Genomic DNA, 27,545 nt, shown 5'->3' with positions numbered 1-27,545 from the left:
TATTGTTCAAGTCACGCTTTATTGTTATACAGCCAGCCTTAACAATATCAACAGGAAAATGGGATTTGTCTCATCAAAAAATGTAGTTAATCACATCAATCACCAAGTTAGATTCTACAATTTCTTTTGTAATTTCCCTGATTTTCTTGGCAGCATAGGCAAAATTTGCCATACACTTTGTAATATAAGAGTTATCACTCGACAAAAAGCAAAGTTTAACAATATCAGGAAAGTGATCCCTGTTTGGCCCACGGCTGCAATAAAAGAACTAACTATTAAGGAAAGTGATCCCACTGATTTAACAGACCTCAGAAATCTTTCCCTAGGATCCTTTTAATGGACAATATCTTTATTTCTCTTACAAAAAGCAAAATTGCTGGTTTACGGGGATTCGACAATATCTACCCTTAGCATTCTAGCTGGCTGTTACTTGTGCAGAGATTCTTGTACGTAGCACGGTGGGCACCCCCTGCTACTACACACTGTAAAGGAAGTTTTTAATATTTGCTTTTAAGATGAAAGGCAGCTTGTGCCAGCTCACTGAGGAGTCCTTTAGCCTTTTAAGAACGTTACATTAAAAAAAAAGATGAGGAATGCTGTTGGGCCTTTTTAATCTTACAAGTAAACATTAAAAATTTCCCTTACAGTGTGCAGCAGCAGAGGTATCCACCTGCTTTAAAATACATTTAGTTTTGTATGTGTTCATTGCGTGGCAGTTTGTCTAATAAAGCTTTTAACCACTGTCAAGAATTAGATGAATTGCCACGCAAACTCATACAAGGTTAAATAGGTTTTAAAGCACTTTTATTCCAACTAGATTTCCCCTTCCAAACAAACCCTGCTGGCCTGGCATATATCCATAAGTTTGGTTGGTCTCTTACCAATCATGTGCTCAGAGGATAGACAGACCCTAAACTGCCAGGAGTATAGACATATTCTATTTTTGTGTCCGAATCTGTTGTGGTTTCTGGCATGCACCTAGCCACCTTCCCCCACTTTGTAGTTTCCCATGCCTATTGCAAATATTTGTCTTTACCCCTGCAAGGCATATAGCTTAATGCTGTTGCTAACTAAGACCTTATTTATCAAAAGTGCTATAAACCCGGCCATTATGTTATATCAGATTCTTTCTTCCAACTGCAATTTTATTCTACTCCATTTTAGGGAGGTATTCCAACTGCATTTTCCTTTGGATGAGCTTGCTCAAAGAATTAGAATTATTTAAAATCAAAGTCATAAAACCAAATAAATAGATCTGCATATTCAAAATGCTTTGTACATGGAATTAGATTTCATTGGCATGGACTCCAGATTTTAAAGTCATTTTTGTAGGAAGTTCACACAGCACAAGCAATCCATTAGAGATGTGAAAGGAACACACAGATTTGGGATTCTGCAATGTAGTTTCAGTTATAGTAGCATCCACATTTTCTTATGAAAGTGACCAGTGAAGGGGTACATATTCATTTCAACCAGAAGTCTTTGAACCTACAAAGAGTAGAAAAAAGAATTAAAAAGGGTAAGCAGACAGTATAGTCCAAATATTGACTTTGTTTTTAATAAGCCTTGCCCACATGAAAGTAAAAAGACTTGACAGCGCTTAAGAACAATGACTGACATTTTCAATTATGTGGCAGATAGAAGCATCTCCTCTGCACAGAGCTTCCGATGCACTGCAACATCCACAGCACAAGTGGGGGGGGGGTTTTTCCAACACTCTCTCCTTCCCCTGGAAATGCTCTGTCACTTCAAAATATGTCTGAGGGCTGCACAGCACCAGAAGCTCTCTGCCGCAGGGAAGCACTCACTACGTGGTTAGCGAGGTTGTCAGCCCACGATTACAATCCAAGCAAAACAGCCATTTTTAATAATGAACACTTTTTAATACTGAAAGATTTATATTTGAGAGCATTAGCAATGGTCTTCATTCCTGTATTAATGAGTAGAATTCAAAGTGCACAGTTTTGGCTGTCTTGTGTTAGTCTGTGATATTTCTTTGGTGCCTCAACACATCTCATCAGATGGCTATTTCATTGGAAACAGATACTCACAATTACACTGAACAAGTGGTCTTTCCTGTTCCCAAGTCCCTATTTATGGGTTAGAAGATACCTTACTACATAGAGAGAGATTACTATCATCCTTTGTACATCCACTTTTTAATACTGTACAATAGAAGCTATCGAATATACTGGTACAGGTGGTCCTTGTTATTCGTGGGGGTTCTGGTCTGGCCTACTACTGTGGATACTGAAACCTGGGAAGGTGGGGGTGGGTGGGTTCCAGATCCCAAGAAAATTCCCCCCTCCCAAATCACCAAAAGGACAGGGTAAAAGCCCAAACGAGGATGGAACACAGTACTCTACCATGGCCACCTCAGCTCTGCCACTCTCCAGCTCCTCCAGTAATGCAGAATCATTGACATTTCCTCACCCCGCTGTTGAAGTCCAGCACTTAGAAGCATAAACCCCTTGGCCTGATTGGTTGGTAGGCTGGCCAAAGAGGCAGCACAGAACTAAATCCAATTCAAGTAAACACAGAGGTGTATGTGAGAATCAAAGTGAGAGGAGAATCAGTTTTCAGTGGATGATTAAAATCAATTTTTAATTTATATTGAATTTTAATTGCAATGTAAATCACAGTACTGTAATTATCAATTTAATTTGAAATTAAAAATAAAATGTCATCAAAATTAAAATTGATAAAATTGATAATTAGCAACTTGCAATGCTAACTGCAATGCTAACTGCAATGCTGCAAAAGGCTGCAGAAAATGACTCCAAGAAGCTCCAGAGGAATGCCTCCAAAAAGCCTACAAAATCTCCAGAGGAATAGCTCCCAAAGGCTCCCAATGGATACCAAATGCTGCCCCAAATGGCTTTTAGAAGCATAAAAAACTCTAAACATGCAGAGCAAAGGACTCCACTGTCCTCCTCCAAACCCGTGAGCATGTGCAGCAAGAGAACGAACACATAAGGGCAGAACTGCAAGGCAGAAACCTGTGGCTATGTGAACTGAATGCTGCAGATTATGTTATATTAACAAAGTTGGGTATATATTACCCAACCACAGATACATGCAACTGCGAGTGCTGAAACCATGGATAACGAGGGCCACTTGTTCATGTTTGCTGCTATTCCTTTCCAGCATGATTATCCCTTTTGAAACAAACAAAAACTGTATGCAGTACAGTACTAAAAGAGGTCCTATATTAACAAAGAAAGCACAGTTTGGGATTCTGCAGTGTAGGGGTGGTGGGGAGGAGGAAGAGACCATCTCTCTCAAAGGACAAACAGAAGAGTTTTCATATTGTGACAGTTTCTCCATAAATCATTAGACACAGTAGAAGGGAATAAGAATGAGAATAATATTCAGAGAATTCAGATCTTTTAGTAGCAGTAATATGAAGATTTGAAATGAGGAGTTGAAAAATTACATCTTTCAAGCCATTTAACAAAACTGGATACTTACTAGGGTATGACCTTAAAATATTCTTCTGGAGTCACAGTTTTGATTCCACCGAAGTAGTCCAGGACCCAGATACTAGCAATGTTAAATCTGGCAATGTACCAGCCATGATCTCGTGGCCACGTTTTCATTTCAGGATGTCTACTGAATAGTGCTTTCTTGCCTTTCTCTGCTTCTGCAGTGCCATTTTCAAGCTAGCAAATAGGTTTCAAATGACGTGGATTAGTAGAGGACAAGTTCGTTAATCACATTATTAGCGAGTCTAATTTTTCATGATGGGAAAAGCAGGAAAATCATAGCATACATAGGCCATGATCTGAATAGCTGCTTAGGCTTATGCAAGGGATTTGCTTTAATAAATGGAATGTGCACGTTTATTCTCTTTCCCAGGTTGGATTATTTATTTATTGTTCAAATTATATACCGCTTTTCATTAAAATAATCTCAAAGCAGTTTACAATAGAATTAAAACAATGCATAATTACGATATAAAGATACAGATGATCTCAAAAATACATAATTCAAAAGTACAGATAATATAAAGATAATCTATATAAAAATTTAATAACCCATAAAATAATCTATATTATTAATTCTCTTCGCCTACTGTGGGGAGGCATGTCAAGATCTTCGTGGTGGAACTCTCGAAAGGTCGCACAAGAGTTCCGAACACGGTAATGGAGGAGGTGGCGGCGGCAGCAGCAGAGCTGCACCGCCGAGAGCAGCCCAGCTAGGCGGGTGGCGGAGTTACGCCCAGCTGGGAAGGAAAATGCTGCCAGTGGCCAGGGACAAAAAGCTGAGAAGACTGGGCCAGAAGGTGGGAGGGAGTGGGGAACCGCCAGCCCCCAAGAACACACAGATGCTCTGTGTGGGTTCAGCTAGTAATACATAATACAAAGCAGCAGCAGCAAAAACAATACTTTCATTCAAACGCCTGGGTGAAGAGCCATGTCTTTACTTTTTTCCTAAAAACTGTCAAGGAGACTGAGCAGTGGATTTCACCCAGGAGAGCATTCCAAAGCCTGGAAGCCTGACTGAGAAGGCTCTGTCTTGCGTGCTGAACCACCAAGCCTCTCTCACTGTCAGCACGCAGAGCAGAGCCCCCACTAATGATCTGGTCAAGCAGGCAGAAACCCTTGGGAGCAGGCAGTCCTTCAGATATCCAGGGCCCAAACCATTAAGGGCTTTAAAGGTCAAAACCAGCACCTTGAATTTGACCGGAAACAAATTGGTAGCCAGTGCAGCTTTTTCAGAGTGGGTGTAATATGATCCCAATGGGCAGCTCCGGATACAATCCTAGCTGCCACATTTTGTCCTAGCTGCAGTTGCCAAATATTATTCAAGGGCAGCCCCAGGTAGAGCATGTTACAAGTAATCCAACCACAATGTGACTTGAGCGTGGGTAACTGTGGCCAGTTCTGGCTTCGAGAAAGGGATGCACCTGACATACTTTTGGAGTATGCCAAAGTTATGCAAAAGCATCTCTGGCCACCGCCTCCACCTGAGCTTCCAAAAGCAGAAGCTCAGTCTTGGGAGTACTGCGGGTCCAGCAGCACTCCCAAGGTGTGTACTTGTTCTTTCAAGGGAAGTGCAACCCCATCCAGAACTTCATATGATTTAAAAAATAATTGAAATGTAAATAGTCATTCAATTAAATAAAGCCAGCTTTACATTTATATTAATGTAATTTCATTTCAAAGGAGCAGGTTAAAATTGATCTAGATTCAAATTTTGTGTGTTCAATATTAATTAAGCAAACTGATCTAGAATTAGATTTTCAAACATAAATAACACACCTAGTTTGCTTCCACTAAGAGTAAAGTTCAGCAGAAAGTTATCCATAAACACAGGAGATATTCCAGTAGAATATGACCCTATTCTGGTCATAGGGGAAAGAACTGGGTGTGTGGGGCTCTGCTTCTTAAACACTGTACTTTGCTTATCCTTTAACAAAACATATGTATATCATAAAGTGAAATGACTTTTAGAGACAGGAATTCCCTTGCATATATGACACTTCCTTGCATATAGAACAACATATAAAAGACCTTGCTGTTGCCCAGGGTCTCTGATGCACTTCCTGCTTTGTTGTATCGAGCTTTATGCTTACATTGTCTGCATTTCTTGGTAAATGGAACATTTTATTTTATTTATTTAACATATTTTTATACCACCCAAATTCTTTTGCCAAATTCTTGTCCATTGCTTATCACCCAGAACTAGTTAATGTGAAGCAAAATTTCCTGTGGGAATGTCATTTTTGTAAGAAACTGTGAGGAATAAATACATATGTATTGATCACTACACATGGGTTTCTGCACAATACCTGCACAGAAGAAACTTCCATGTAGAAAATGTGTCTCTTGTAAATTGACCCTAAATTTTCCATCCATGACTGGGATATCCGAGAGTGAGTCAATAATAAAAGAACAGCACACTGCTTGTGACAGGAAGGGGCAAATTACAATGATTTCTTAGTCTGGCAAGGGCTGGTTTTGGCCCTGGCAGAACTTGGCTGTCTGCTCCTGTTGCAAATTCCTCTGTCTAGTGTGGCAAACTAATGTATCCTCCTCCCTCCTGGTGCCAAAGCAAGCACTAGTGTGGTGAATGCACATATATCCCATCATGAGCCAACAGTCAACACAAGACAAAGGCTGTCAGAAATTTGGGCAGGTGATCCTCTAGGACAAAGTCATGTTTTTTAAAAAGCATGAGATGAGACAGAAAATGACACTAGAATCCTCACACAGCTCCTGACTGTTGTTCTAAGTCTTTAATAGAAATGGCTCATGTTTTCAGATCATGTTTTGATCAACAGCCATGTCTAGATGGTACAGTGTTCCTTTTAACAGGGATTTCCAGATGTTGTTGACTACAAGTCCCATCATCCCTGTTTGGACAGGGGCGCAATTTCAGTGCTTGCCCCTAGGCGCTATTTTCCCTAGATACGCCTCTGCTCAGGATTCAGTCTCAATTTACCAGCCCACATACAGCCCCTCACAGCCACCAAGCCCCAATTCAGGTCATCCACTGCCTCCCTAGGATCAGGTGATAAGGAGAAAGACAGCGAGTGTCATCTGCATATTGCTGACAACACAGTCCATGTCCCCGGATGAGATGGCCAGTTTCAAACACAATTTGACCTGTGGCATTGTCAATTGAGAAAACAAAGTTCAAAGCTCCCCTTGGCCTCATGAGGTTCTTTAGATCAGTGTTTCTCAAACTTTTTGGAGTCAAGGACCGCTAAATTCTTCGTGCAGAGTTTCAAGGACCGCTACATTCTTCATGCGCAGTTTCCCGGACCAGCAGTTAGTAAAGGGGTTTCAAGTCTGTCTATCTATCTCTCTATCAGACTTCTATACTGCCCCAAACATGCATCTCTGGGCAGTTTAGAATGAAAATAATATAAGCATTAAAATAATTAAATTTGGAATCTTTTGCAAACATGGAATATTAGGGGTTCTTAACCTTGGGTCTCTCAGTTAAACTCCCATAACCCCCAACAACAATGGCATTTGGCCATTATGGCTGGGGATTATGGGAGTAGAAGTCCACCAATGTCTGGGTACCCAAGGTTGAGAACCCCTGAATCTAGAAGCCTGGGTGAACAAATTTGTCTCCAGTATGTCTTCAGTATGTGCGGGGTGGGGGTGGAGGTGCTTCTGATTACTCAGTGGAGAGGGTATGTTGGGCCATTAGAAAAATTCCAAAGCTACATGGGGCCAATGAAAACAACATACAAGCAAGCCCCACTGATGCAAGAGGGAAACAGCGCTCCCTCTCAAGGCACCTTGACCACAACAGGCAGCTGGGTTTCAATCAACCAACCTTTGGCTGCAAATAATGAGCATGCAAGAACCAGCAGCCCTTCAAGTGGCGCCCACTGCCATACTTTTTCCTCCATGCCCCCGCACCGCATACAGTTTGAAGCTGTAAAGATAGGGAATAAGATAGCTGTAGGAAGATCTCAGCAGCACATGGAGGCAAGGCACAAGAAGGGTCCCATGCCTCCGTGATACTCTTCCTCTTCCGTGCCATGTGCAAAATTGAGGAAGTGAGTGCCTTGATTTCAGTTTGCGGGGGGTTGACTCCCAGTCAGGGACCGGCACTCAAGCCTTCGGGGACCGGCAGCGGTCCAGGGACCGGTGGTTGAGAAACACTGCTTTAGATCCTGGCCAGTGTGTGTGTATACACACACACTGCACAAGGTATATTACCTCATGCAGGACAGTTTTGTAACTTGGTATGTGAAAATCTTGTATTTAGAAAATTTATACCCCATCTTTCAATCAAATGATCCCAAGTATTTAAATAGCCACACACTTAGTAAAAAAGAAACAGAGGGGATGGATATGCTACCTCATGAATAAAGTTGTGCTTGTCTTCTTTCTGAAATTCAGAAAGTGTTTTTTGACTGTTGCTTTCTCATTGACACCATGTCAAACATATTAGGCATCTGGTATGAAACAGTGAGAGTCGAGGAGCTACATTTTGTGCTTCATTGTAAATCTTCAGAAGCAGAGTTGCATACTTCTGTTTTGCTCCAAAATGAAGGTACAGTTGTGTATACAGTTATTAAATAACTTAGATAAATAACTCATGACCCCACAGCATGAACATAACGGACCACTGAGTCTACGCACTTTTTGGAGCTCAGTCAGAGCTGCCACACCCATAACTATCCCTGTAAACTTTTGGGGGGGGGGCTTTAATTGAATAAAATAAAGCTCCTTATTTTAAGCACAATGTTTTTGGCTTAGACTACAACATGCTACCAAAGTGTCTAATAGTCAGTCAAAACTGTAATACAGGCCTGCACAACTCTGGCCCTCCATTTCTTGTTGGACTACAACTCCCATCACCACCAGCCACAGAGGTCAACAGTCAGGGATGATTTTGATAATAAGAGCTGTAGTCCAAAAACAGATGGAGGACCAAAGTCGTACAGCTCTGCTGCAAGAGAAACAAAATGTTCCTTCCGGTCATTTTAGAGATACACTGAACACTAGTTAAGAAGCCTGCCACATAAGATGCAAGTCACAGTGGGCTGATGAACTCTAATGCCAGGAGGTCAGAAATCAAGACTGGATTGCATGATCATGTGTTCCTTAAAATGAGACAGTGGTTTAAAATGCTGAGACAGAAGAACCCCTGAGCTAGGGTTAATCCTGGTTAACATTGTGTACACAGGGGAGTTGCAATGGCTGGTGTGGCCCCTGGGACAAGAAGTGAAGATGGACCTCTGTCTCCTTGCCTTCTTCGGAGAGTTGGGGGGGGGCGGCAAAGAGCAAGCTGTTGCCCAGTTGGCAGTCTCTCTCCCTCAGGGGCTCAGGGACATTTGTCACCCCACCCCCCATTCACTTGCAGCTATGTCTCTGGGTGTACACACCAGTAAACCAATTTGAAGATGGCAGAAGGAATTCACAAACAAGAGAAAGGGGTAGAGAAAAGAACATGTAATCTCATTGCTCATTCACCCACTCTTAATCATCGTTAGGGGGAGATTATATCTGCACTACTCATTACATCAGGGTCCTAACCTTTAGATTAATTTGGGGTTTTTCCTGCAAAAGTGTTAGCAGGAATAGAAATAGCACAGATTTTAAAAGAACTGCACTGGCTGCCAATATGTTTCAGAATGAAATGCAAAGTGCTGGTTGTTACCTATAAAGCGCTTAATAGCTGAGGTCAAGGGTACTTAAGAGAGAGCATGAACCATGTCACCTATTAATATCATCTGGGGAGGTCTGGTTACAGGTGCCACCAGCTTATTTGGTGGCAACTTGGGACCAGTCCTTCTTTGTGGCTGTCCCAGGGCTTTGGAATAAGCTGCCTGTCAAAATAAGAGCACCTCCATCTCGGATTGCTTTTAAGATGACCCTTTTTTATCAGGCTTTTAATTCAAATTAATTGAAAACAGCTTAATTGTTTTTATTCTGTGAAATGGTTTTATTTTTACTCCGTTTTATATTTGTTGTGCTCATCAACTAGAGACACACATATCAGGCAGTATATAGATAAGATAAATAAATGTGTACCACTGAAAAAAATATGCTGCTATAACAACTTCTGAGACTATAGTATTCTTGATATAAGCACAAATAGAAGAGTTTACCTTCTCAACTATTCCAGAAAAGATCACATGGGCACACAGAGGATTCTGAGGATCATAACCTTTCTCCTTGCAGTAAGGAGTCTGGGCCAAGGACATCGTTAGGGAGGCATTTGCATTCACCTGAAATACAAATAGAAAAATGGGTCTCTCAAAATGTCCCAGATCAACCTATTCAGGTTAACATATTAAAGTCATGTTGACAGATTCCAATGTTAGCGTTAACATACCAGAAGAGAGGACCGTTATGTATATCTGCACCTAGAGAAGTTTAGGGGTTTCTTCTTGCAATTCACACTTTTTAAGAAGGTGATCATATAACTAGGTTGTTAAAAAAAGGTCACATTCTAGCTTGGGATCTGCCTCCACTTTTTACAGGCACAAAAGAATTCAGTATTCTCTTGGGTAATTTCATCAAGTTTGCTTTCAGGATGAAAGGTTAAACTCTGCAGGCACATGATCTAAGTATAAATGAAAAACTCTGCATTTCATATTCGAATATTAACCCATGTCACTGACAGCAGAAGCAGTCATACTACGAAATTCCATGAAGAAGCTGAGTCATGGTTATTTGGTACACTATCTGCAAGCAGATGTCTCCATGTGATAGTAACCCACAGCTGTCCTCTATATTGCACAAGACCACAGTATTTCCGAAATATTCCTTTTTTGTTCTGAAGGGAAACAAGTCACTGAGTAAGCATAATCAAGTTGTCAACATACAGATATCAGCACTTGAGATATATTGTTAAGCTGAAAGGTTCCTCTAGGTTGCTGTCATTTTTCAAAACTTACAATAGAAGTCTGCTCTGAAATATCTGATTTGAAGGTCTTGGTCTGTCAATTACAGACGTATTGAAAAGAAATGAAAATTTTTATCAAAATTACTTCCTATGACATCTAGAAAGCTCAACAAAGATCTAACATGAAAGATAATCAGAAATAGGCAGGCATGACAGAATTCACTCCAGATTTCTAGAGGAACTCTCTGAATCACAGCAGTTTTTGAGCTATGGTCCAGCAGTATGCTTTCAAGTGATCTTGCAAGAAGACCACAACAAAAAAGGGTAGAATCCCAGAAACCTAAATAGCAGTTATCGTGGCTGCTTTTAAAATCAGGAAGGAAAACAAATGGAAGAATCCTCAATCCTGTCCTATCAACCTGACTTAAGTATTCAAGAATTAAGAGTTGCAATAAACTGGCAACTTCTCACAAGATAGTGGAGTACTTAACAGGATAAGGAATATTGAGTATAGGTTGTTGCTGCATCTCAAAAAAGGATACTGGGCCAGTTCAAAAGAACAGCAGCCCCTAGTGAGAACACACCCAACATCATTAATGGATGTGCTGATGCATTCTCAGCATGCAAGAGGGGTGGGCGGGATGCCACCATGAAAGCCAGGAGGTGATGGGTGCAGCAGCTCTTCCCCTCACCCAAAGGAATTGTGCCATTAAAAGTACACTTAACAGTAGCTATTCAGCTTTTTTGCTTTTGCACAAAAGCACAGATAAAGTAGCACTGCCTGTGCTCTACAAGCGCAACTTAGATCTGAAACATGTTGCCAATGGTAAGCAATGCGTTTCCTATTCAAGTAGTGCTTTTGGAATACAAGTATGCTACTTTGAGGACTTGCACAAAAGCTTGAGACCACCAGCGCTTTGCTAGAATCCCTCAGCAGCATGGATGATCAGTACCACCCATGTTAGGCTGTGCAGCATGTGGGCCAATGGAATTTAGTCATGGTCAACTTAGCCTGGATCCCGCCCTATGTTTTATTTATTTTATCCCTTAGATAATAAATTTGATTGCAAACAGGAAAGAATTTTCTAGATCCTCTTCCAGTGACAAGCAGAATTGCTAATGATTCATTACCAAGGAACTGATGATAATTAAAGTTAATTAGGTGTGACACTAGCTGATATCCTGACTAGATTACTCAACTAAAAGAAACCCTCTGAAATTAAGCTGTCCTTTAGTAACTCCCAAGTATTACCTAAAGACCTTAAAGGCCAAGTTGAAGACAGATCATCCTGGAGAGAATGTATGTGGTCATGAAGAGTCAACACCGACTTGACAGCACTGAATCTATTACTACCAAGTAATTGATTGATTACTGATTGATTTATAATTGATTTATTATTTCTGTATGAGGGCTTGGACTAAAAGTGTTGGTTACATATGTATACTGACCAATGCAGTTTACAATATTAAAAAAAAATGTTGCAAACATTTTAAAAAACAGTGTTGTCTCAGGCCATTGCTTGTCTTTTAAGGAGCTCAAAGGAAGAGCTGCCTGGCCTTGATGCCTCCTTTCTTCCCTTCTCAGATTCCCTGTACCCCTAGGAAGCAGGTACTAACAAGCCTGTGCTGATCTCTTAGGAGCCATGATAAAGCACTCTGGAGTGGGCACCTCTTCTGCCCTCCCCTTTACACACACACACACACACACACTTCTAAAAGAGCAAGTGTAATCATTTTGGGTCAACTGGTGACTACCTAGTTCCTCTGTCTCCCTTGGTGCTGTATAATCATTTATTTTTGAGAACTTCCCATTGTTCTGCAATGTAGCTTTGTTTTGCTGATTGAGGTCCACTGACTGGATTAGTAAACTGATTTTTATTCAGCAACAAGCCTGTGTGTGTGTGTGTGTGTGTGTGTGTGTGTGTGTGTGTGTGTGTAAAACAGACTAGGCATTTCCAAGTATACAAGAAAAATGTATATCATAACAAAACCAACCACATCAACATGTTAGCCTAGATCCTCTTCAAGTGATTGACAGACAAGCAGAATTGCTAATGATTCACTACCAAAGAAGTGATGATAATTAAAGTTAATTAGCTGTGACACTAGTAGATATAATGACTACATTACTCAACTGACAGAAACCCTACTAAAATTAAGCTGTCCTTTAGAGTAACTCCCAAGTATTAATGAGAGACCTTAAAGGCCAAGTTGAAGACAGATCATCCTGGAGAGAATCTATGTGGTTGCAAAGAGTCGACACCAACTTAACAGCACTTAATCAATTACTACCAAGTAACTTAGTCTGGATGTCAGGCAATGAAGACAGATTTATATTCTGTTACCAAGAATGGCTCACAGGGTTGAATTAGGACATGCTGTAGCCCTAAGTGATGTCAAACTTAAAAGGCCCCATAGCACTACAAAAAAAAAAAAAGATTCTAACAAAAAGAACAATGAAAACTGACTACAGCTTTATTTTTACTTGACAAACATGCTATGAAAAAAATAACAAAAACAATTATCAATATTATTATTATTATTTATCATTAATTATCAATTATCAAACAATTATCAATCAATTAACAATATAGACAATAAGTCTATATGCATTTGAAATACCTTTAAATTAAACTACATTCAGAAGTCCCACATAATGGGATGCTGTAGCTTACTTAGCTTGTGTTTAAACGGCACTGGTGGCTAGGGATGTGCACGGAACCGGTTCGGAGGCCCTTAATGATTTGATGGTGGGGGTGTTTTACTTTAAGAGCAGGGGAGGGTGCACTTACCCCCCTCCCGCCACCTTTCCCCCTCCGGCGTCCATTTTTCCAGAGCCCATTGGGGCGGCAGTGTGTGCAAGCATGTCGGAGACTTCTGGTCATATCTGGACAACGGGGCAGCAGGGAGATACGCTGCTGCCCCAATGGGCTTTGAAGAAGACAGATGCTGGGGGGGGAGGAAGCGGTGGGAGGAGTAAGTGCACCCTCCCCCACTCTTAAAGCAGCACCCCTGCCGCCTTTGAACCTCCCCTGCGCAGTTCCGTGCACATCCCTACTGGTTGCCCATAATAGTAGTTCAGCTGCATCACACTAATAGTTTGTCTAGAAAACCATTCTTTTTCTGATGACCACAATTGGATTCTCAAACAAAAATACACCACTGTATTTCTGAGATGTATCTACACATGTGTAATTCAGGCTTTTTACTTGCCAAATGTACGCAGAGTATAGACTCTCTGTGTATGTATTCTGCAGAGGAAAGCCGCAGTGTATGGATCTATGTGCCATTAACAAGTGATACAATTCAAATATAACTTGTACTTAGAAATCAGTTAATTAACAGACAAAGAAGGCCTGAGTAGCAAGGTTTTGGTGCAGCTACTACTCTGAAACATTTCCAAGGACCACAGACTATCTATGCTTTGGTTGAGTTTGGATGTATGCTATGGGAAAACTATTCATGATGCAGAATAAGATTTTGTGTAACTTGAGATCTATTGTTTCTTAACTTCAATGGCTATTGTTTGTGTAAACATCCAAATTCTATCAACAAGCAATTCACACAAAGGAGAGAAAGAGCCTAGGAATGGTGCAACAGCTACTAGAACATAACAGGAATGGTCAGAACAGCCCAGAACAACCATTGCATAAATAATTTATTTCCCTAAAGCAGCCGAATGTATGAAATACAAATGCGAACTTAGGAATGAAATCCATGCATTAGTAAAACATTGTTAGCCCATTTTCAATGAAAACCCAATTCTAAGGGGTTGTTCCAACCCGTTTTCTCGAGGGAAGAGAACTAGTCTTGTGGTAACAAGCATTAAATGTCTTTTTTGCTAAGCAGGGTCCCCTCCCTCATTTACATTTGAATGGGAGACTACATGTGTGAGCACTGTAAGGTATTCCCCTCAGGGGTCACTCTGGGAAGAGCACCTGCATGCAGAAGTTCCTAGTTCCCTCCCTGGCATCTTCAAGAGAGGGTTGAGAGAGACTCCTGCCCGCAACCTTGAAGAAACCGCTGTCAGGTTAGACAATATTGAGCTTGATGGACCAAGGGTTAGACTTGGTAGAAGTCAGCTTCCCATGTTCCTAAATCCAGCTTGGAGTCAATAAAAACTCTTTTCTGTCTAGAGTTTTGTTTTTAAGAGGTTGTTTCATCAGACTCAATTACCCTCACATAGAAATAACATAGTGACTTTAATTTCCCTCATATAAACTTGGCAAATTCACGTGAGGGTATTGACAGAGTGGCCAAGTTTGTAGACATGCTAAATGACTGTGCCTTAGAACAGCTGGTCACAGAACCAACCAGAGAGGTGACCTTGGACTTAATCCTGAGTGGTGCCCAGGACCAGGTACGATGTCAGAGTTGTAGAACCAGTGGGGAATAGTGACCACAGTGTGATCTAATTCAGCTTGTATGCGAGTGAAGCACTGCCAAGGAAGTCCAACACAGATGTTAGAAATGAGGGGACTGATTAAAAGGAAGCGGAAAGGGAAAGTCAGGAGTGTCAAATCACTCCTGAAAGCACAGAACCTATTTAAAACCACAATAAAAGAAATTCTGTGGGAATGTATACCAAGAAGGAGGAAAGATACCACCAAGTTCAGGAGGATGACAGTGTAGCTAACAAGTAGAGTCAGGGAAGCTATCAAAGAGAAGCAGACTTCTTTCAGAAAAAGGAAATACTGGCCAAATGTGGAGGACAGAAAAGAACTAGACGCTGGCAAAATAAATGCAAAGAGACAATAAAGGATGCAAAAAGAGTTTGAGAAACATATAGCTAGAAGTGTCAAGAGGAATAACAAAAACTTCTTTAAAAATGTCAGAAGCAGGAAACCTGCCAGGGAGGTAGTTGGACCCTTAGATAATGAGGGTGCGAAAGAGATTATTCAGAAGAATAAAGAGACTGCAGAGAAGCTGAATGAGTTATTTGCATCTATCTCCATGGTGGCAGATACTGACTATATCAGCATTCCAGAACTGAGGCTTGGAGACTGAAGAAGTGGGCCAATTTGGGATGATGAAAGAGGATATTTTAATCTATACTGATAAACTAAAGATTAGCAGATCTCCTGGGCCAGATGGCATCCATCCAAGAGTTCTTAAGGAAATGAAATGTGAAATTGCTAATCTCTCAACAAAAAATGTGTAACTTGTCCCTACAATCAGGCTCTGTACCAGAGCACTGGGAAGTAGCTAATGTAACTCCATTTTCAAAAAGGGATCAAGGGGAGACCCGAGAAATTACAGGCCAGTTAGCTTAACTTCTGTGCCAGGTAAATTGATGGAAAGCATACTTAAGGACAAAACCCCTGCTAACTTGGCAAAGAGGCATCTTTTAACGTGGCGATTCTCTTTATTTAGCAGGGGGAGAGTAACTGGCCCTATTCACCCCCAGCACAGTACCTCCAGTGACTGTTGCTGGTGTCTATCTTAGGTTTCTTTTACATTATGAGCCCTTTGGGGATAGGGTCCATGTTATTTATTTATTATTTCTCTGTGTAAATCACCCTGAGCCATTTTTGGAAGGGCAGTATAGAAATCAAATCAAATCAAAATCAATCAATCAATCAATAAAAATAAATGTAAGGTAAAGTGTGCCATCAAGTCGATTTCAACTCCTGGTGCCCACAGACCCCTGTGGTTTTCTTTGGAAGGGTTTACTATTGCCTCCTCCTGCGCAGTATGAGATGATGCCTTTCAGCATCTTCCTATATCGCTGCTGCTCGATATAGTACCAGTGGGGATTCAGACCAGCAACCTTCTGCTTGTTAGTCAAGCATTTTCCTGCTGCGCCACTTAAGGTGACATAATATTATAATGCCATTATAAAAATCTTTGATGCTGCCACATCTGGAGCACTGCGTACAGTTCTGGTCACCATATCTTAAGAAAAACATTGCAGAACTGAAAAAGGTGCAGAAGAGGGCAACCAAGATGACCACGGGCCTGGAGCATGTTCCTTATGAGGCAAGGCTACAGCATCTGGGCTCTTTAGCCTGGAAAAGAGGCAACTACGGGGAGACATGATAGAGGTGTATAAAATTACGCATGGAGTAGAGAGCGTGGACAGAGAGAAATTTTTCACCCTCTCTCACAACACTAGAACCAGGGGCCATCGCATGAAACTGAATGTCGGGAAATTTAGGACTGACAAGAAGTAGTACTTTTTCACACAGAGCATAAATTAATCTATGGAATTCTCTGCCATGAGATGTGGTGATGGCCACTAGCTTGGATGGCTTTAAAAGGAGCTTAGACAAATTCATGGAGGACAGGTCTAGCAACGGCTACTAGTAAGTAAAGTAAAACTTTATTTCGGTCGTAGACCAGCAATACAACAATATAAAACAAATAAGAAAATAATAATAATATAAAATCAGACTACATTTATACGCATTTGACATATTATATAACAATCTTTGGCCACAACATGAATAGGATTAGTGAGTTAGGAATCCAAATTAGGATTAGTGAGCAAATAGTTTAAATAAAAATCATCTCTACGACCCAGCAAATTAATCAAAAGTGGGGCAATTAGTTGGCGTCTTATGTCTCTGTAATAATCACAATACAAAAGAACATGAGCAGTTGTTTCAACGTTACCAGATCTACAAGGGCATAATCTTGATGCATATGGTATACCCTGGGATCTCCCATGGAGCACTGCTGTTGGGAGAGCATTTACACGGGCAAGTGTTAGAGCTCATCTAAACTTTGGAATTAGGATGCTACTTAAATATGTAGCAGGCTTGAGCTCAATGCTCTGACTTCCTATGTAAATGTTACTCGATAACTTTGCATGTTCCATCTGCAACTCCATGTCGCGGATACGTTGCACAATTGTTCTAGCCTGATCGAAACCTAATCTAATAAGATCATCTTGAGAGAATCTGTATAATAGTAATTTTTATGTAACTGCCAATTTCCATTTGGATTTAAAAGAGTCTTCCAGAATTAAATGTACTAAGCCAACTTTTGTGAATACCAATTTTAACCAGTAAAATATACTAGATCTCCAATAACATGATTCGAATCTAAACAGACCCACCTCCCTTCTAATGACAGTATTTGAAACACAGCACGGCAACTGTAATATAGTTCTTATGAACTAAGTGTTTCTAGTGGGGCAAAATTACTAAATGGGCCCAATTGTGCACCATACATAATCTGAGGATACACTTTGGCCAATAGTAGTTTTATTGCAACAAAGATGTACGAAGCTGACCGTGAGAAATGAAATGATTTGATTCGATTCATTGATAATTGGGCGCTCTGAATAATATGTTTTTGATGCACAATATGGAAGCCAGATGAATGGAACAGAATGCCTAAGTATTTATAAGATTGAACTTGTTCAATTGTATTGCCGTTCATGTGCCAAGTACATCTCTTCGGCCGTTTAGCAAACACCAAAACCTTTGTCTTTTGGTGGTTTACCTCTATCATCTCTCTGTTACAAAATAAACTTAATTGTGCCAATGCTCCACGTAGTCCTATGGGCGTCTGGGATAAAAGGATCATATTGTCTGCATACAGCAGGACTGCAATATGTTTCTGTGCCAATCTTGGTGGGTGCATAGATATGTCGGATAAACAGCTCACCACTGAGTTAATAAAGATGTTAAATAAAGTAGGTGCCAAAATGCAAGCCTGCCTTACTCTACTAGTTGGAACATCTGACGATAAATAACCATACTGATTACGAAGGACCCGCAATCGAGACTTCTCATATAGCTTATAAATTAATAGTAGTCATCTCTTTTCAATTTCCAAATCTAGTGGCTATAGGCCACCTCCGAGGCAAGAGGCCTCTAAATACTAGTTGCAGAGAATCAATAGTAGGAGAGAGGGCATGCCCTCAGCTTTTGCCTGTGGGCTTCTTGGAGGCAGCTGGTGGGCCACTGTGTGAAACAGGATACTGGACTAGATAGGCCTTCAGCCTGATCCAGCAGGGCTGTTCATTCATTTGCAAACACAAGATTTTTTCAATAACTGAACTTTACTTTCAATTAGGCCTGGTAGGGACCAGATAAGCTGCCCCCACCACCACACACACTTTTGGGGGCACCTAACAAAACTGTTAAGCTGGATGTGCCATTCTAGTTTTGGCTGGGAATGGATAAATAGTTATTAAAACATTAATTATATTTTGAAGCTATTGTTCATGTGTATTTAACACAGCCTACTGCTCTTGGCAAATACATTAGCTACGAAACGGCCATTCCTAGCTGTGAAGGGGTTACAATATCTGAGAGATTATATTTCTAAAATATTGCTCTCAAGTGTCTCTAACTCTTCCACAGTCTGGGATCTACATACTTATTTCTACATACTTATTTCTACAAGATGGGCCATGCGTGGATGAATGGGGATGCGTTGCGGAAATCTCGGGGGAGCCGCGGAACTCTCAAAGGAACTCTCGTGGAGAGGCATGAGGAGAAGCAAACTGGCCGAGAAGGTTGCGGGACAGGTGGCAAGGTAGCGACAAGTGAGATGAAGACAGGGGGAGAAGCAAACGAGAGGTGGAGGGAGACCCAAGGAAGAGCACACTGACCCAGAAGGTTACCGGGCGGATGGTGAGGGGCTGGTGGCAGGTGGCAAGCCGCACCTCTCCTGGCGAGGAAGGAAAGTGCTGTTGGGCTGGCGGGGGAGAAGAAAAGGTGAGCGCAGGCGGGCAGCAGAGCTGCGTGATGAGAGGAGCCTGGCTGGGTGGGCGGCGGAACCACACAGCGCCTGGTGGGGATGGAAAGTACTGCCAGTAGGCGGGGAGGGAAAGGTGAGAGGAGGCGGGCGGCGGCAGGGGAAGAAAAGCCTGGTGACTAACTAGCAGCGCAGATGCTATGTGCCGAGTCTGCTAGTACATTTTGATTTTTACAGAGTTGTACCAGCCTGTTCCAGTCTAGCTTTTACACCGTCCAGAGACCTTAAACCTCTCCACAACCCCAGAAAGAAACACAACACTTCCAATCCGAAGAACATTGCCACTGTCCTACTGAAAAAGAAGGTTCTCCAACAGGACTTATGGAGAGGAGGGAGGGCTGCTCATGCTGCTCCATTCATCCCTATTATGAAGATGCTGTTGTGCTATAGAATGAGCGGGAGAACTTCTTGCACAGCAGTCCCACGTCCTCCCAAAGCCCTCTGCTGCACAGGAAATGCATCACTGCGCAGAGGGCTGCGCAAAAAGTCCCTGCTTGCTCTGTAGCACAAAAGCATGCATGCAGTGGGGGTGGGGCGAGTGGAGGAGTGTGGGCATCGCTCCCTCATCCCCGTGACTCCCTCACCCTCGTGCAGAAGATGATCAGAGACCTAGAGCAGTTTCCTCTTGAGGCAAGGCTACAAAACCTGAGGCTTTTTAGTTTAGAAAAAAGACGACTGAGGGGAGACACGATAGAGGTCTATAAAATCATGCATAGTGTGGAGAAAGCTGACAGGGAAATGTTTCTCCCTCTTGCATAACACTAGAACCAGGGGTCATCCCATGATTGCCAAGAAATTTAGGCCCGACAAAAGGAAGTAATTTTTCACAAAATGCATACTTAATCTATGAAATTCTTTGCCACAAGATGTAGTGATAGCCAACAGCCTGGATGGCTTTAAGATGGGTTTAGATAAATTCATAGAGGACAGGTCTATCAATGACTACTAGTCTGGTAGCTACAGGCTACCTCCAGCCTCAGAGGCAAGATACCTCTAAATAACTCTAAATACCAGTTGCAGGGGAGGAGCAGTAGGAGAGAGGACATGTCCTTACCTGGTCTTGTGGTAGCAAGCATGACTTGTCCCCATAGCTAAGCAGGGTCTGCCCTGGTTGCATATGAATGGGAGACTTGATGTATAAGCACTGCAAGATGTTCCCCTCAGGGGATGAAGCCACTCTGGGAAGAGCAGAAGGTTTCAAGTTCCCTCCCTGGCTTCTCCAAGATAGGGCTGAGAGAGATTCCTGCCTGCAACCTTGGAGAAGCCGCTGCCAGTCTGTGAAGACAATACTGAGCTAGATAGACCAATAGTCTTACTCAGTATATGGCAGTTTCCTATGTTCCTACCTCTTGCCTGTGGGCTTCTCAGAGGCATCTGGTGGGCCACTGTGTGAAACAGGATGCTGGACTAGATGGGCCTTGTGCCTGATCCAGCAGGGCTTTTCTTATGTTCTTATGTTCTATCAGACTTAAATCATACTATTACCATCAGGCTCCAGCAGAAGACAGGGCAAAACAGCAAGGACCTCTGCCCCATTGGACTTAGGGGGACCAAGCACCTTCCAAGAACTTGCCCACCCTTTTTCAATATTTTTCCAATTTTTAAAGATGCTGCAAACCACGCTGAGCCCGCCAGGAAGGACGAGCTATAAATCCAACAAATCAATACTATACAGCTTTGATCCCCCGCCCCCACCTTTTTTAAGAGGAATGAGGATGAGCCATTTATTCCCACCCGAGAGGTTTATTTAATTATTTTATTAAATTTATATACCGCCCTTCAAAAGGTGGCTCCAGATGCGTCCTACGCTATACCAAGAAGCAGGGCTGCCCACCACAGTCGCGCCTCACCTTCAGGTCATGCACCGAGATCTCCAGGTCCGTCAGGTACATGTAGGGCACCCCGGAGCCGTGCGGTCCATTCGGCCCGTCACTCACGGAGAAGACATTGGCGAAGGGCTGGCCCCGCATCGGCGACTCTTGCGTGGAGAGCGTGGCCAGCGCGCCCCAATCGCAGGCATGCGCCACATAGCGCGCGACCCGCGCCGTCTCGTTGTGCGGCGGGATGTCGACAATGTCCGCCCTCGCGAGCGCAGCCAGCAGCAAGGCGACCCACAGCCACATTCTCACACGCTGGCGAGCACCACAAACTTTCGGCTTCTTCTTCTTCTTCTTCCTGTGGATGGTAATGGCGTACCAGGACCATATGATCCCACTAACGCCACCTACTGGAAGACCGATAAAAGAGCTCTAGTGGTTGAATCAATAAAGAATTATAAACGTTCAGATAAACGCGACGACTTGAGAAAATTCCATAAAAGCGAGACTGCCTGTTTCCAACCTCGTCGATCCAAAAACAACTCTCGGATAGAACTACCGCTAAAACCAGCGGAATGAAGAGAGTGAAGAAAACCAACACGATCGTCACTAAAACGGATACAATCCCATAAAAGATGGTCCACAGTTTCAGAAACCCCACAAAACTGGCACAGATCATCCCCTGATTTTCCAAGAAGGAACAACCTATCCCCAGTCGAGCAGTGACCCGACAGCACCCTGAACAAAGAGACTTGCCGGGACTTACCCAAGACACCAAACAAGCTAAAATCATCCAACTTTGGGCAGAAAGCATAAACCCTTCGACCCGTGGAGTCCACATCCCAATCCGCCTGCCAGACCTTCCGCAATTCTGACCATACCCATGACCTAACCTCCATGCCATTAAATGGGATTCTGCAATCCACATCCAGGAGGTCCAAAGACTCCTTTGCCACCGCATCCGCAAGTTCATTACCAAAGATCCCAACATGGGACCGTACCCAACGAAACTGGATGAAAAAAACCCCCAAATGGAGTAAGTTACTCAGGATCCAGATCTCAGATACAACGGGGGATTTATTCAAAAAAGCACCCCCTTGAATAGCCTGCAAACCGGACATAGAGTCTGACAAAATCATATACCTCCCAGGGGGCATTCCCTGGATCCATTCCAGAGCTAAGAGGATTGCGGTGAGTTCTGCCGTCATAATACTGACACCCCCAGTCAACCTATATCCCCTCCTCACGTCCAAACTGGGAACAACAAATGCCGCAGACACCCTATCTCCCTGGATGGCCCTGGAACCGTCTGTATAGATCCTGCAAAACCCAGAATCCGCTGATAACCGTTCTAACGCCAGAGATTTTAACACAGCGTCGGACTCCCAAAAAGGGGCCCCCCCGAACCATCCAGCAAAACCTCAGGGGGACTATACAACCAGATTGGATAGACCAAAGGCACATTTCGCGTCTGCCGTAGCCCCTCAGTGAGATCCGACTTAAGCCATCTGAACAATCTCACTGCATGAGGGCAACGACCTCCATCAAACTTCCCAGGATCACTAAACTCCCAGCATTGGTCAAAGAGCCCCTGGTGGCGCAGTGGTAAAACTGCCGCCCTGTAACCAGAAGGTTACAAGTTTGATCCTGACCAGGGGCTCAAGGTTGACTCAGCCTTCCATCCTTCCGAGGTCGGTAAAATGAGTACCCAGAATGTTGGGGGGCAATATGCTAAATCATTGTAAACTGCTTAGAGAGCTCTGGCTATAGAGCGGTATATAAATGTAAGTGCTATTGCTATTGCTATACACGGAGCCCCAATTCCCAAATGAAAAATCCCGGAGCCGGTTCCATAGCACAATATCCAGGTATTCCCGACGCAATGCCCCAGGCATCTCACCAGTCACCCCCCGGAGAACACTACAAGGAGTAGTAGGGAAAGCCCCACAAACAGTCCGGAGAGCCGTAGACTGTATAACATCCAACTTGTGCAAAGTAGATTTAGAAGCTGATCAGAAGGCCTGACATCCATAGTCCATTACCGAGCGAACCATGGCACGATACACCAACAGAAGAGACCCCCGGTCCACACCCCAAGAATTACCAGAAATACCTCGCAGTAAATTGAGACGTGGCCTACAACGATCTTCAAGGGAACGAACATGGGGGATCCACGTCAGCTTGGAGTCAAAAACTACTCCCAAAAAACGGAATTCAGCAAAGAGTTCAATATGAAAGCCGTACAAAAACAAGCTGGGAGCCACCGATACTGAACGACGTGTAAAAATCATCCCCTTTGACTTCGAAGGTGAAAACTTGAAGCCCCACTCGTTCCCCCAAACCTCCAAAGCAAGGAGAGCCTTATTCATTTTTTCCACAATGCTACCCAAATTTTTACTCCTATACCAGATCGCACAATCATCTGCATATATACTGCAGGCCACGCCTTGTGGCAAAACTAGAGGCAGGTCATTCACCATCACGTTGAACAAAGTAGGGCTCAAAACGCTGCCCTGGGGGATCCCATTTTGAATTTCACGGGGCTCAGAAACCGAGTCCCGGACTCGGACTTTAATACGCCTGCCCTCAAAAAAGGACAACAACCACCGAAAGAGTCTTCATTTTATACCACAACAATGCATTTTGTACAGCAAGCCCTCCCTCCAAACCATATCGTATGCTTTCTCAAGGTCCAGAAATGCCACAACCAAAAACCCCTTCAATTGGAAGGTCTTATATATATCAGTTTCCAATCGGATCACCTGGTCCAAAGTGCCACGACCCTTCCGAAAGCCGCTCTGAAAGTCTGTAAGCAACTTATTCTTCTCAAGATACGACATCAGGCGATCATTAATCATCCGTTCCATGAGTTTACAGAAACAAGAAAGTAAAGCTATGGGGCGATAGGACGTTGGTTCCAACAAATTCTTGCCCGGTTTGCTCACAGGAACCACGATGGCATCTTTCCAGGATAGTGGAACAACACCCGCCTCCCAAATCAGGTTATATAATCGTAACAAAAGCTGAACTGAGTCCTCAGGTAAGTGTCGAAGAATTTCATAACTGATGCCATCCTCACCGGGGGCCGACCGCCTCCCTAGACATATAGCCCTACGAAGCTCCCAATGAGAAAAAAATGCATCAAGCTCGCATTCCAAATAAGGAGCAGACACGTCAAAAACTGTCCTGTTACTTTCCAAGAAGGCCGCCTGACGTTGCACAAAGGAAGCCGGCCTATTTTCCGAGCTACCAACTTGTTGAAATAAATCAGCAAGCGTTTCAGCCTTTTCCACATCCGAAACAGAAACAAAGCCATCTGCCAACACCAAAGCAGGAACACCTCTCATCTTTGGATAAACCCCATTCATCTTCCGAATCTGCCTAAAGACGTTCCCAACAGGAACGTCTACTGACAACCTGTCACAATAGGACCTCCAGCTCTTCCTCTTCGCCGACCGAACAACCAACTTCACTTTAGCCCTCAAATGCTTGTATACAAGCAGATCAGCCCCAGACATAGTACGTTTAGCTTTCCTAAAAGCACGATTCCGTTCTTGGACAGCCAGTTTACAATCCTCTGACCACCAGGGGACCAAACGACGGGATGTACCCCGAGCTCCAGATCTGGGAACAGCAAGAGAGGCTGCCCTAAAGACACCAGATGAAACAATGTCAGCGAGCTCCTCTACTGGAGCTGAGGCTGGGGCCAACGCCAACTCCCGTGTACAGGAGGTCTGGAACAGATTCCAGTCAGCCTTCGTATAATTCCAACGAAGGCCCAAGGAGCGCTGCTCAAAAAGCCCCTGCTCTCCAAACTGCAATAAGGTAGGAAGATGGTCGCTTCCCATATGAAGATCAGATAGAACTTCCCAAGAACATTTCCCAGCTATTGAGCTAGAAACTATTCCCAAATCCAAAAAAGACATCCGTCCAGAACTAGAATCAAACCTGGTCGGAATGTCATCATTAAGAATCACAAAACTATGGTCAGCACAGAACGCCTCCAAAACCTTTCCATTAGAATCAAGTCTAGAACTGCCCCACAGAGGATTATGACTATTAAAATCCCCACAAAAAATAACCGGACCCCAAACACCATCAAGCAGTGTCTCCAATAATTCCCTAGAAATAAGCCAGCACGGGTTATATATATTTACTATCCTAACTGGCACTGACAATCCTACCAGCGGAATTTCGATAGCCAAAACCTCAATCTCCTCGGTCCTAACATCAACTTCCAAATAGTTCAAACCTTCTAAAATACCCAAAGCTACACCACCTCCTCGTCCCTCAGTTCGGTCTTTGCGTAAAAAAACGTAGCCAGGCAATTGGAAGGCCAAGGAAGGGGCCAACCAAGTTTCCTGAATGCAAACAACCAAAGGAGGAAATGAACTAGTCGATAAAACATAATTCAATTCTTGGCCGTGAGCGCAAAGGCTGTGAGCGATTCAACTGAAAATAGACAGAGACCGCAACCTAGGATACAGAGTGACCCAGCTCTGCACATATCTGGCCAGCTGTCACAGAACCCATACCTAAATACTTTTCAGCTGCCTTCAATATTATTGCTAACTTCTCAGAATGTCATTCAGTCTGGGCAGTGCAATTTATTACCTCTACCATAAATGCCAAAAACTTCTCTTTGGCGGGGAAACGGCAAGCTGCCCCTCCATCCAGCACCACAGAGTGGGAAGGAAAAGAGCAAGAAGGTGGCGGAGGACCCCCAACTCCCTTCAGCACCTCACCAGCCTCCCTATGTCGCTTAACAGCAGCTGAATAAGAGATGCCATGCTCTATCCTAAGCGCCTGGACCTCCCAGGCCTGCTTAGAAACCACACAGCCTCGATATCCCGGGGTATGGGCACCGCCACAATTACAACACTTCGCAGGCAGAAGACTCTCGCATTGTTTTATAGAATGTGCGTCGCCGCACTTCCCACAACGCACCTGGCTGCGACAAACCGCGGCTACATGACCAAATTGTTGGCAATTATAACAACGCAAGGGGGAGGGAACAAAGGGGCGAACCCTGAAGATCTGGTATCCTATAACCACCTCTTTAGGTAACTCCAAACCTCCAAACTGGGCAAGAACCGTAAAGGAAGGGAGGGCATTACCCTCCCGCCTAGCTGACAGGCGCTTCACTCCAGAAACAACGCCTTCCCCTAAGTACTTCTGAATGTCCTCATCCAAGATACTAAGAGGAACGCCCAGTATCACCCCCTTCTTAAAGGCCTGATGCAATGGAGCCTGACAAGAAACCTTTCTCTTACCCATGGGTGACAAGCGCAGAAGCTTATCAAACTGTTCTTTATGAACACATTCTACCAGCAAATCGCCAGATTGAAGGCGTCTAGCCCTGGAAACGTCGCCCAAAGCTTTCCGTAGCCATTCAGCCAGTTTAATAGGATTAGTATCTCCAATCCTTACTTTCTTATTAACCGCCTTCACCACAGCTGATAGCGGTCTCACAGTATCCTCCCTCCTTCCTGAGGCCCCAGCCGGGTATTCCACAGAGCCGCTGCACTTCTTTTTGGCACGAGCCTCCTCCGGGGGAGGGCCGCCCTCCATATCCCCACCCAAACGACGACCCTTCCCTTTTCCTTGTGTCATCCCCTCCATCTCCATCCCCTCCTCCATCGGTGCAGTCAAGCAAACTCTGCCTCCTCACTGCAAACAGCGACCGGGGAGCCCCCTCCGACAGAGGCAGAGCCAACGCAATACCCTCACCCCACCTATTACCAAACCGCTGTACCCAAAAGAAGCAAAAAAGGAGAAATACCCCACGTTCACCAACACTCACAGCCAACCAAACAGTCAAACACTCCCAACCGACAAGGCGCCCACCACCATCGTGTGCCGGGGAATAAAGCCGCCCCACACCAGCTCACCCAAGGAGGCCGCTCTCCACGTCCAAACTTTCGGCCAGGTAGATCTGCTGCCTATAAAAGCTGCGAGGAGGAAGAGGCGTTTTCCAAGCGGGGCGGGACTTTACCAGCTGCAGCCGATAGCCGCCCTCACGTGGTCCTTCGACTCTTAGGGAAGTACAACAACAACAACCGGAGAAGAAGGATAGATAGCTGCACACAGTTCAGTTAATAGTTGTGCGATGCATGGGTCATGAAGGGGAGATTGTGATAGGCGGGGGAAAACGTGGAGAGAATTAAACGCTGTAGAGGGGGTTCGCCAGGGCACCGGGCGCCTGCCTTGCGTAACGCTACTGGGGTATCACATGGCAAGCTCGCTTCGACAGTCTCATGTGGGAGGCGTCTTGAGTGGCTCTCCGAGAAGAAACATCCGCCTGCCTCACCAGGCTGTGAGCAGGAGAGTGAGTGTGTTGTGTGGCTAGGCTTACAGGGCATTTTTAAACTAATCGTTGGATGTGTCCAAATGGACACCTGGTCCTAGCTGGTAGACACCCAAGTAAATAGGATTTGGACACATAACATTCATATATAATCTTCTTTGTTTCTAATTGTTTTGTTTTAATGTAAACTGCCCTGAGCCGTTTTTGGAACGGCGGTATAGAAATTGAATGAATGAATGAATAAAAAGGAATGGCTAAAAATAAAAATAAAATAAATAAATAAATAAATAATAATATATATATATATATATATATAATATGAGACATTGTGAAAATGCAATGAATTGTAATATATTTATACCTTCATCCGGATTTGGGGATGTATT

At 43.5% G+C, this 27,545-nt stretch overlaps 2 protein-coding genes across 4 annotated transcripts in view; one reads left to right on the top strand and one right to left on the bottom strand.

The window, feature by feature from the left end:
- Positions 1 to 27,074, bottom strand: CREG1 (cellular repressor of E1A stimulated genes 1). 3 transcript variants are annotated; one of them, XM_053307446.1, is made up of 5 exons: positions 26,744 to 27,070; positions 20,886 to 21,262; positions 9,584 to 9,703; positions 3,472 to 3,662; positions 1 to 1,488 (listed from the first exon to the last, which is right to left on the bottom strand). In XM_053307446.1, coding segments are annotated over exons 2-5 (585 nt in total). In that variant the 5' UTR covers positions 21,159 to 21,262; positions 26,744 to 27,070; the 3' UTR covers positions 1 to 1,487. The 3 variants fall into 3 exon arrangements, with proteins under 3 accessions (XP_053163421.1, XP_053163422.1, XP_053163423.1); XM_053307447.1 differs by having other exon boundaries at positions 20,886 to 21,259; XM_053307448.1 differs by lacking the exon at positions 1 to 1,488 and having other exon boundaries at positions 3,471 to 3,662; positions 26,744 to 27,074.
- The window catches only part of RCSD1 (RCSD domain containing 1), a 75,007-nt gene continuing 74,489 nt past the window's right edge, over positions 27,028 to 27,545 (top strand). The window contains exon 1 of the mRNA XM_053307441.1: positions 27,028 to 27,180. Coding sequence (XP_053163416.1) covers positions 27,085 to 27,180 — 96 coding nt within the window. The 5' untranslated portion in view covers positions 27,028 to 27,084. The remainder of the gene's footprint in view (positions 27,181 to 27,545) is intronic.

The sequence above is a fragment of the Hemicordylus capensis genome, chromosome 3 (genome assembly GCF_027244095.1).
Source record: "Hemicordylus capensis ecotype Gifberg chromosome 3, rHemCap1.1.pri, whole genome shotgun sequence".
NCBI lineage: Eukaryota > Metazoa > Chordata > Lepidosauria > Squamata > Cordylidae > Hemicordylus > Hemicordylus capensis.
Note: the sequence above shows the minus strand (reverse complement) of the source record. Positions and strands in the feature narration are given on the sequence as shown.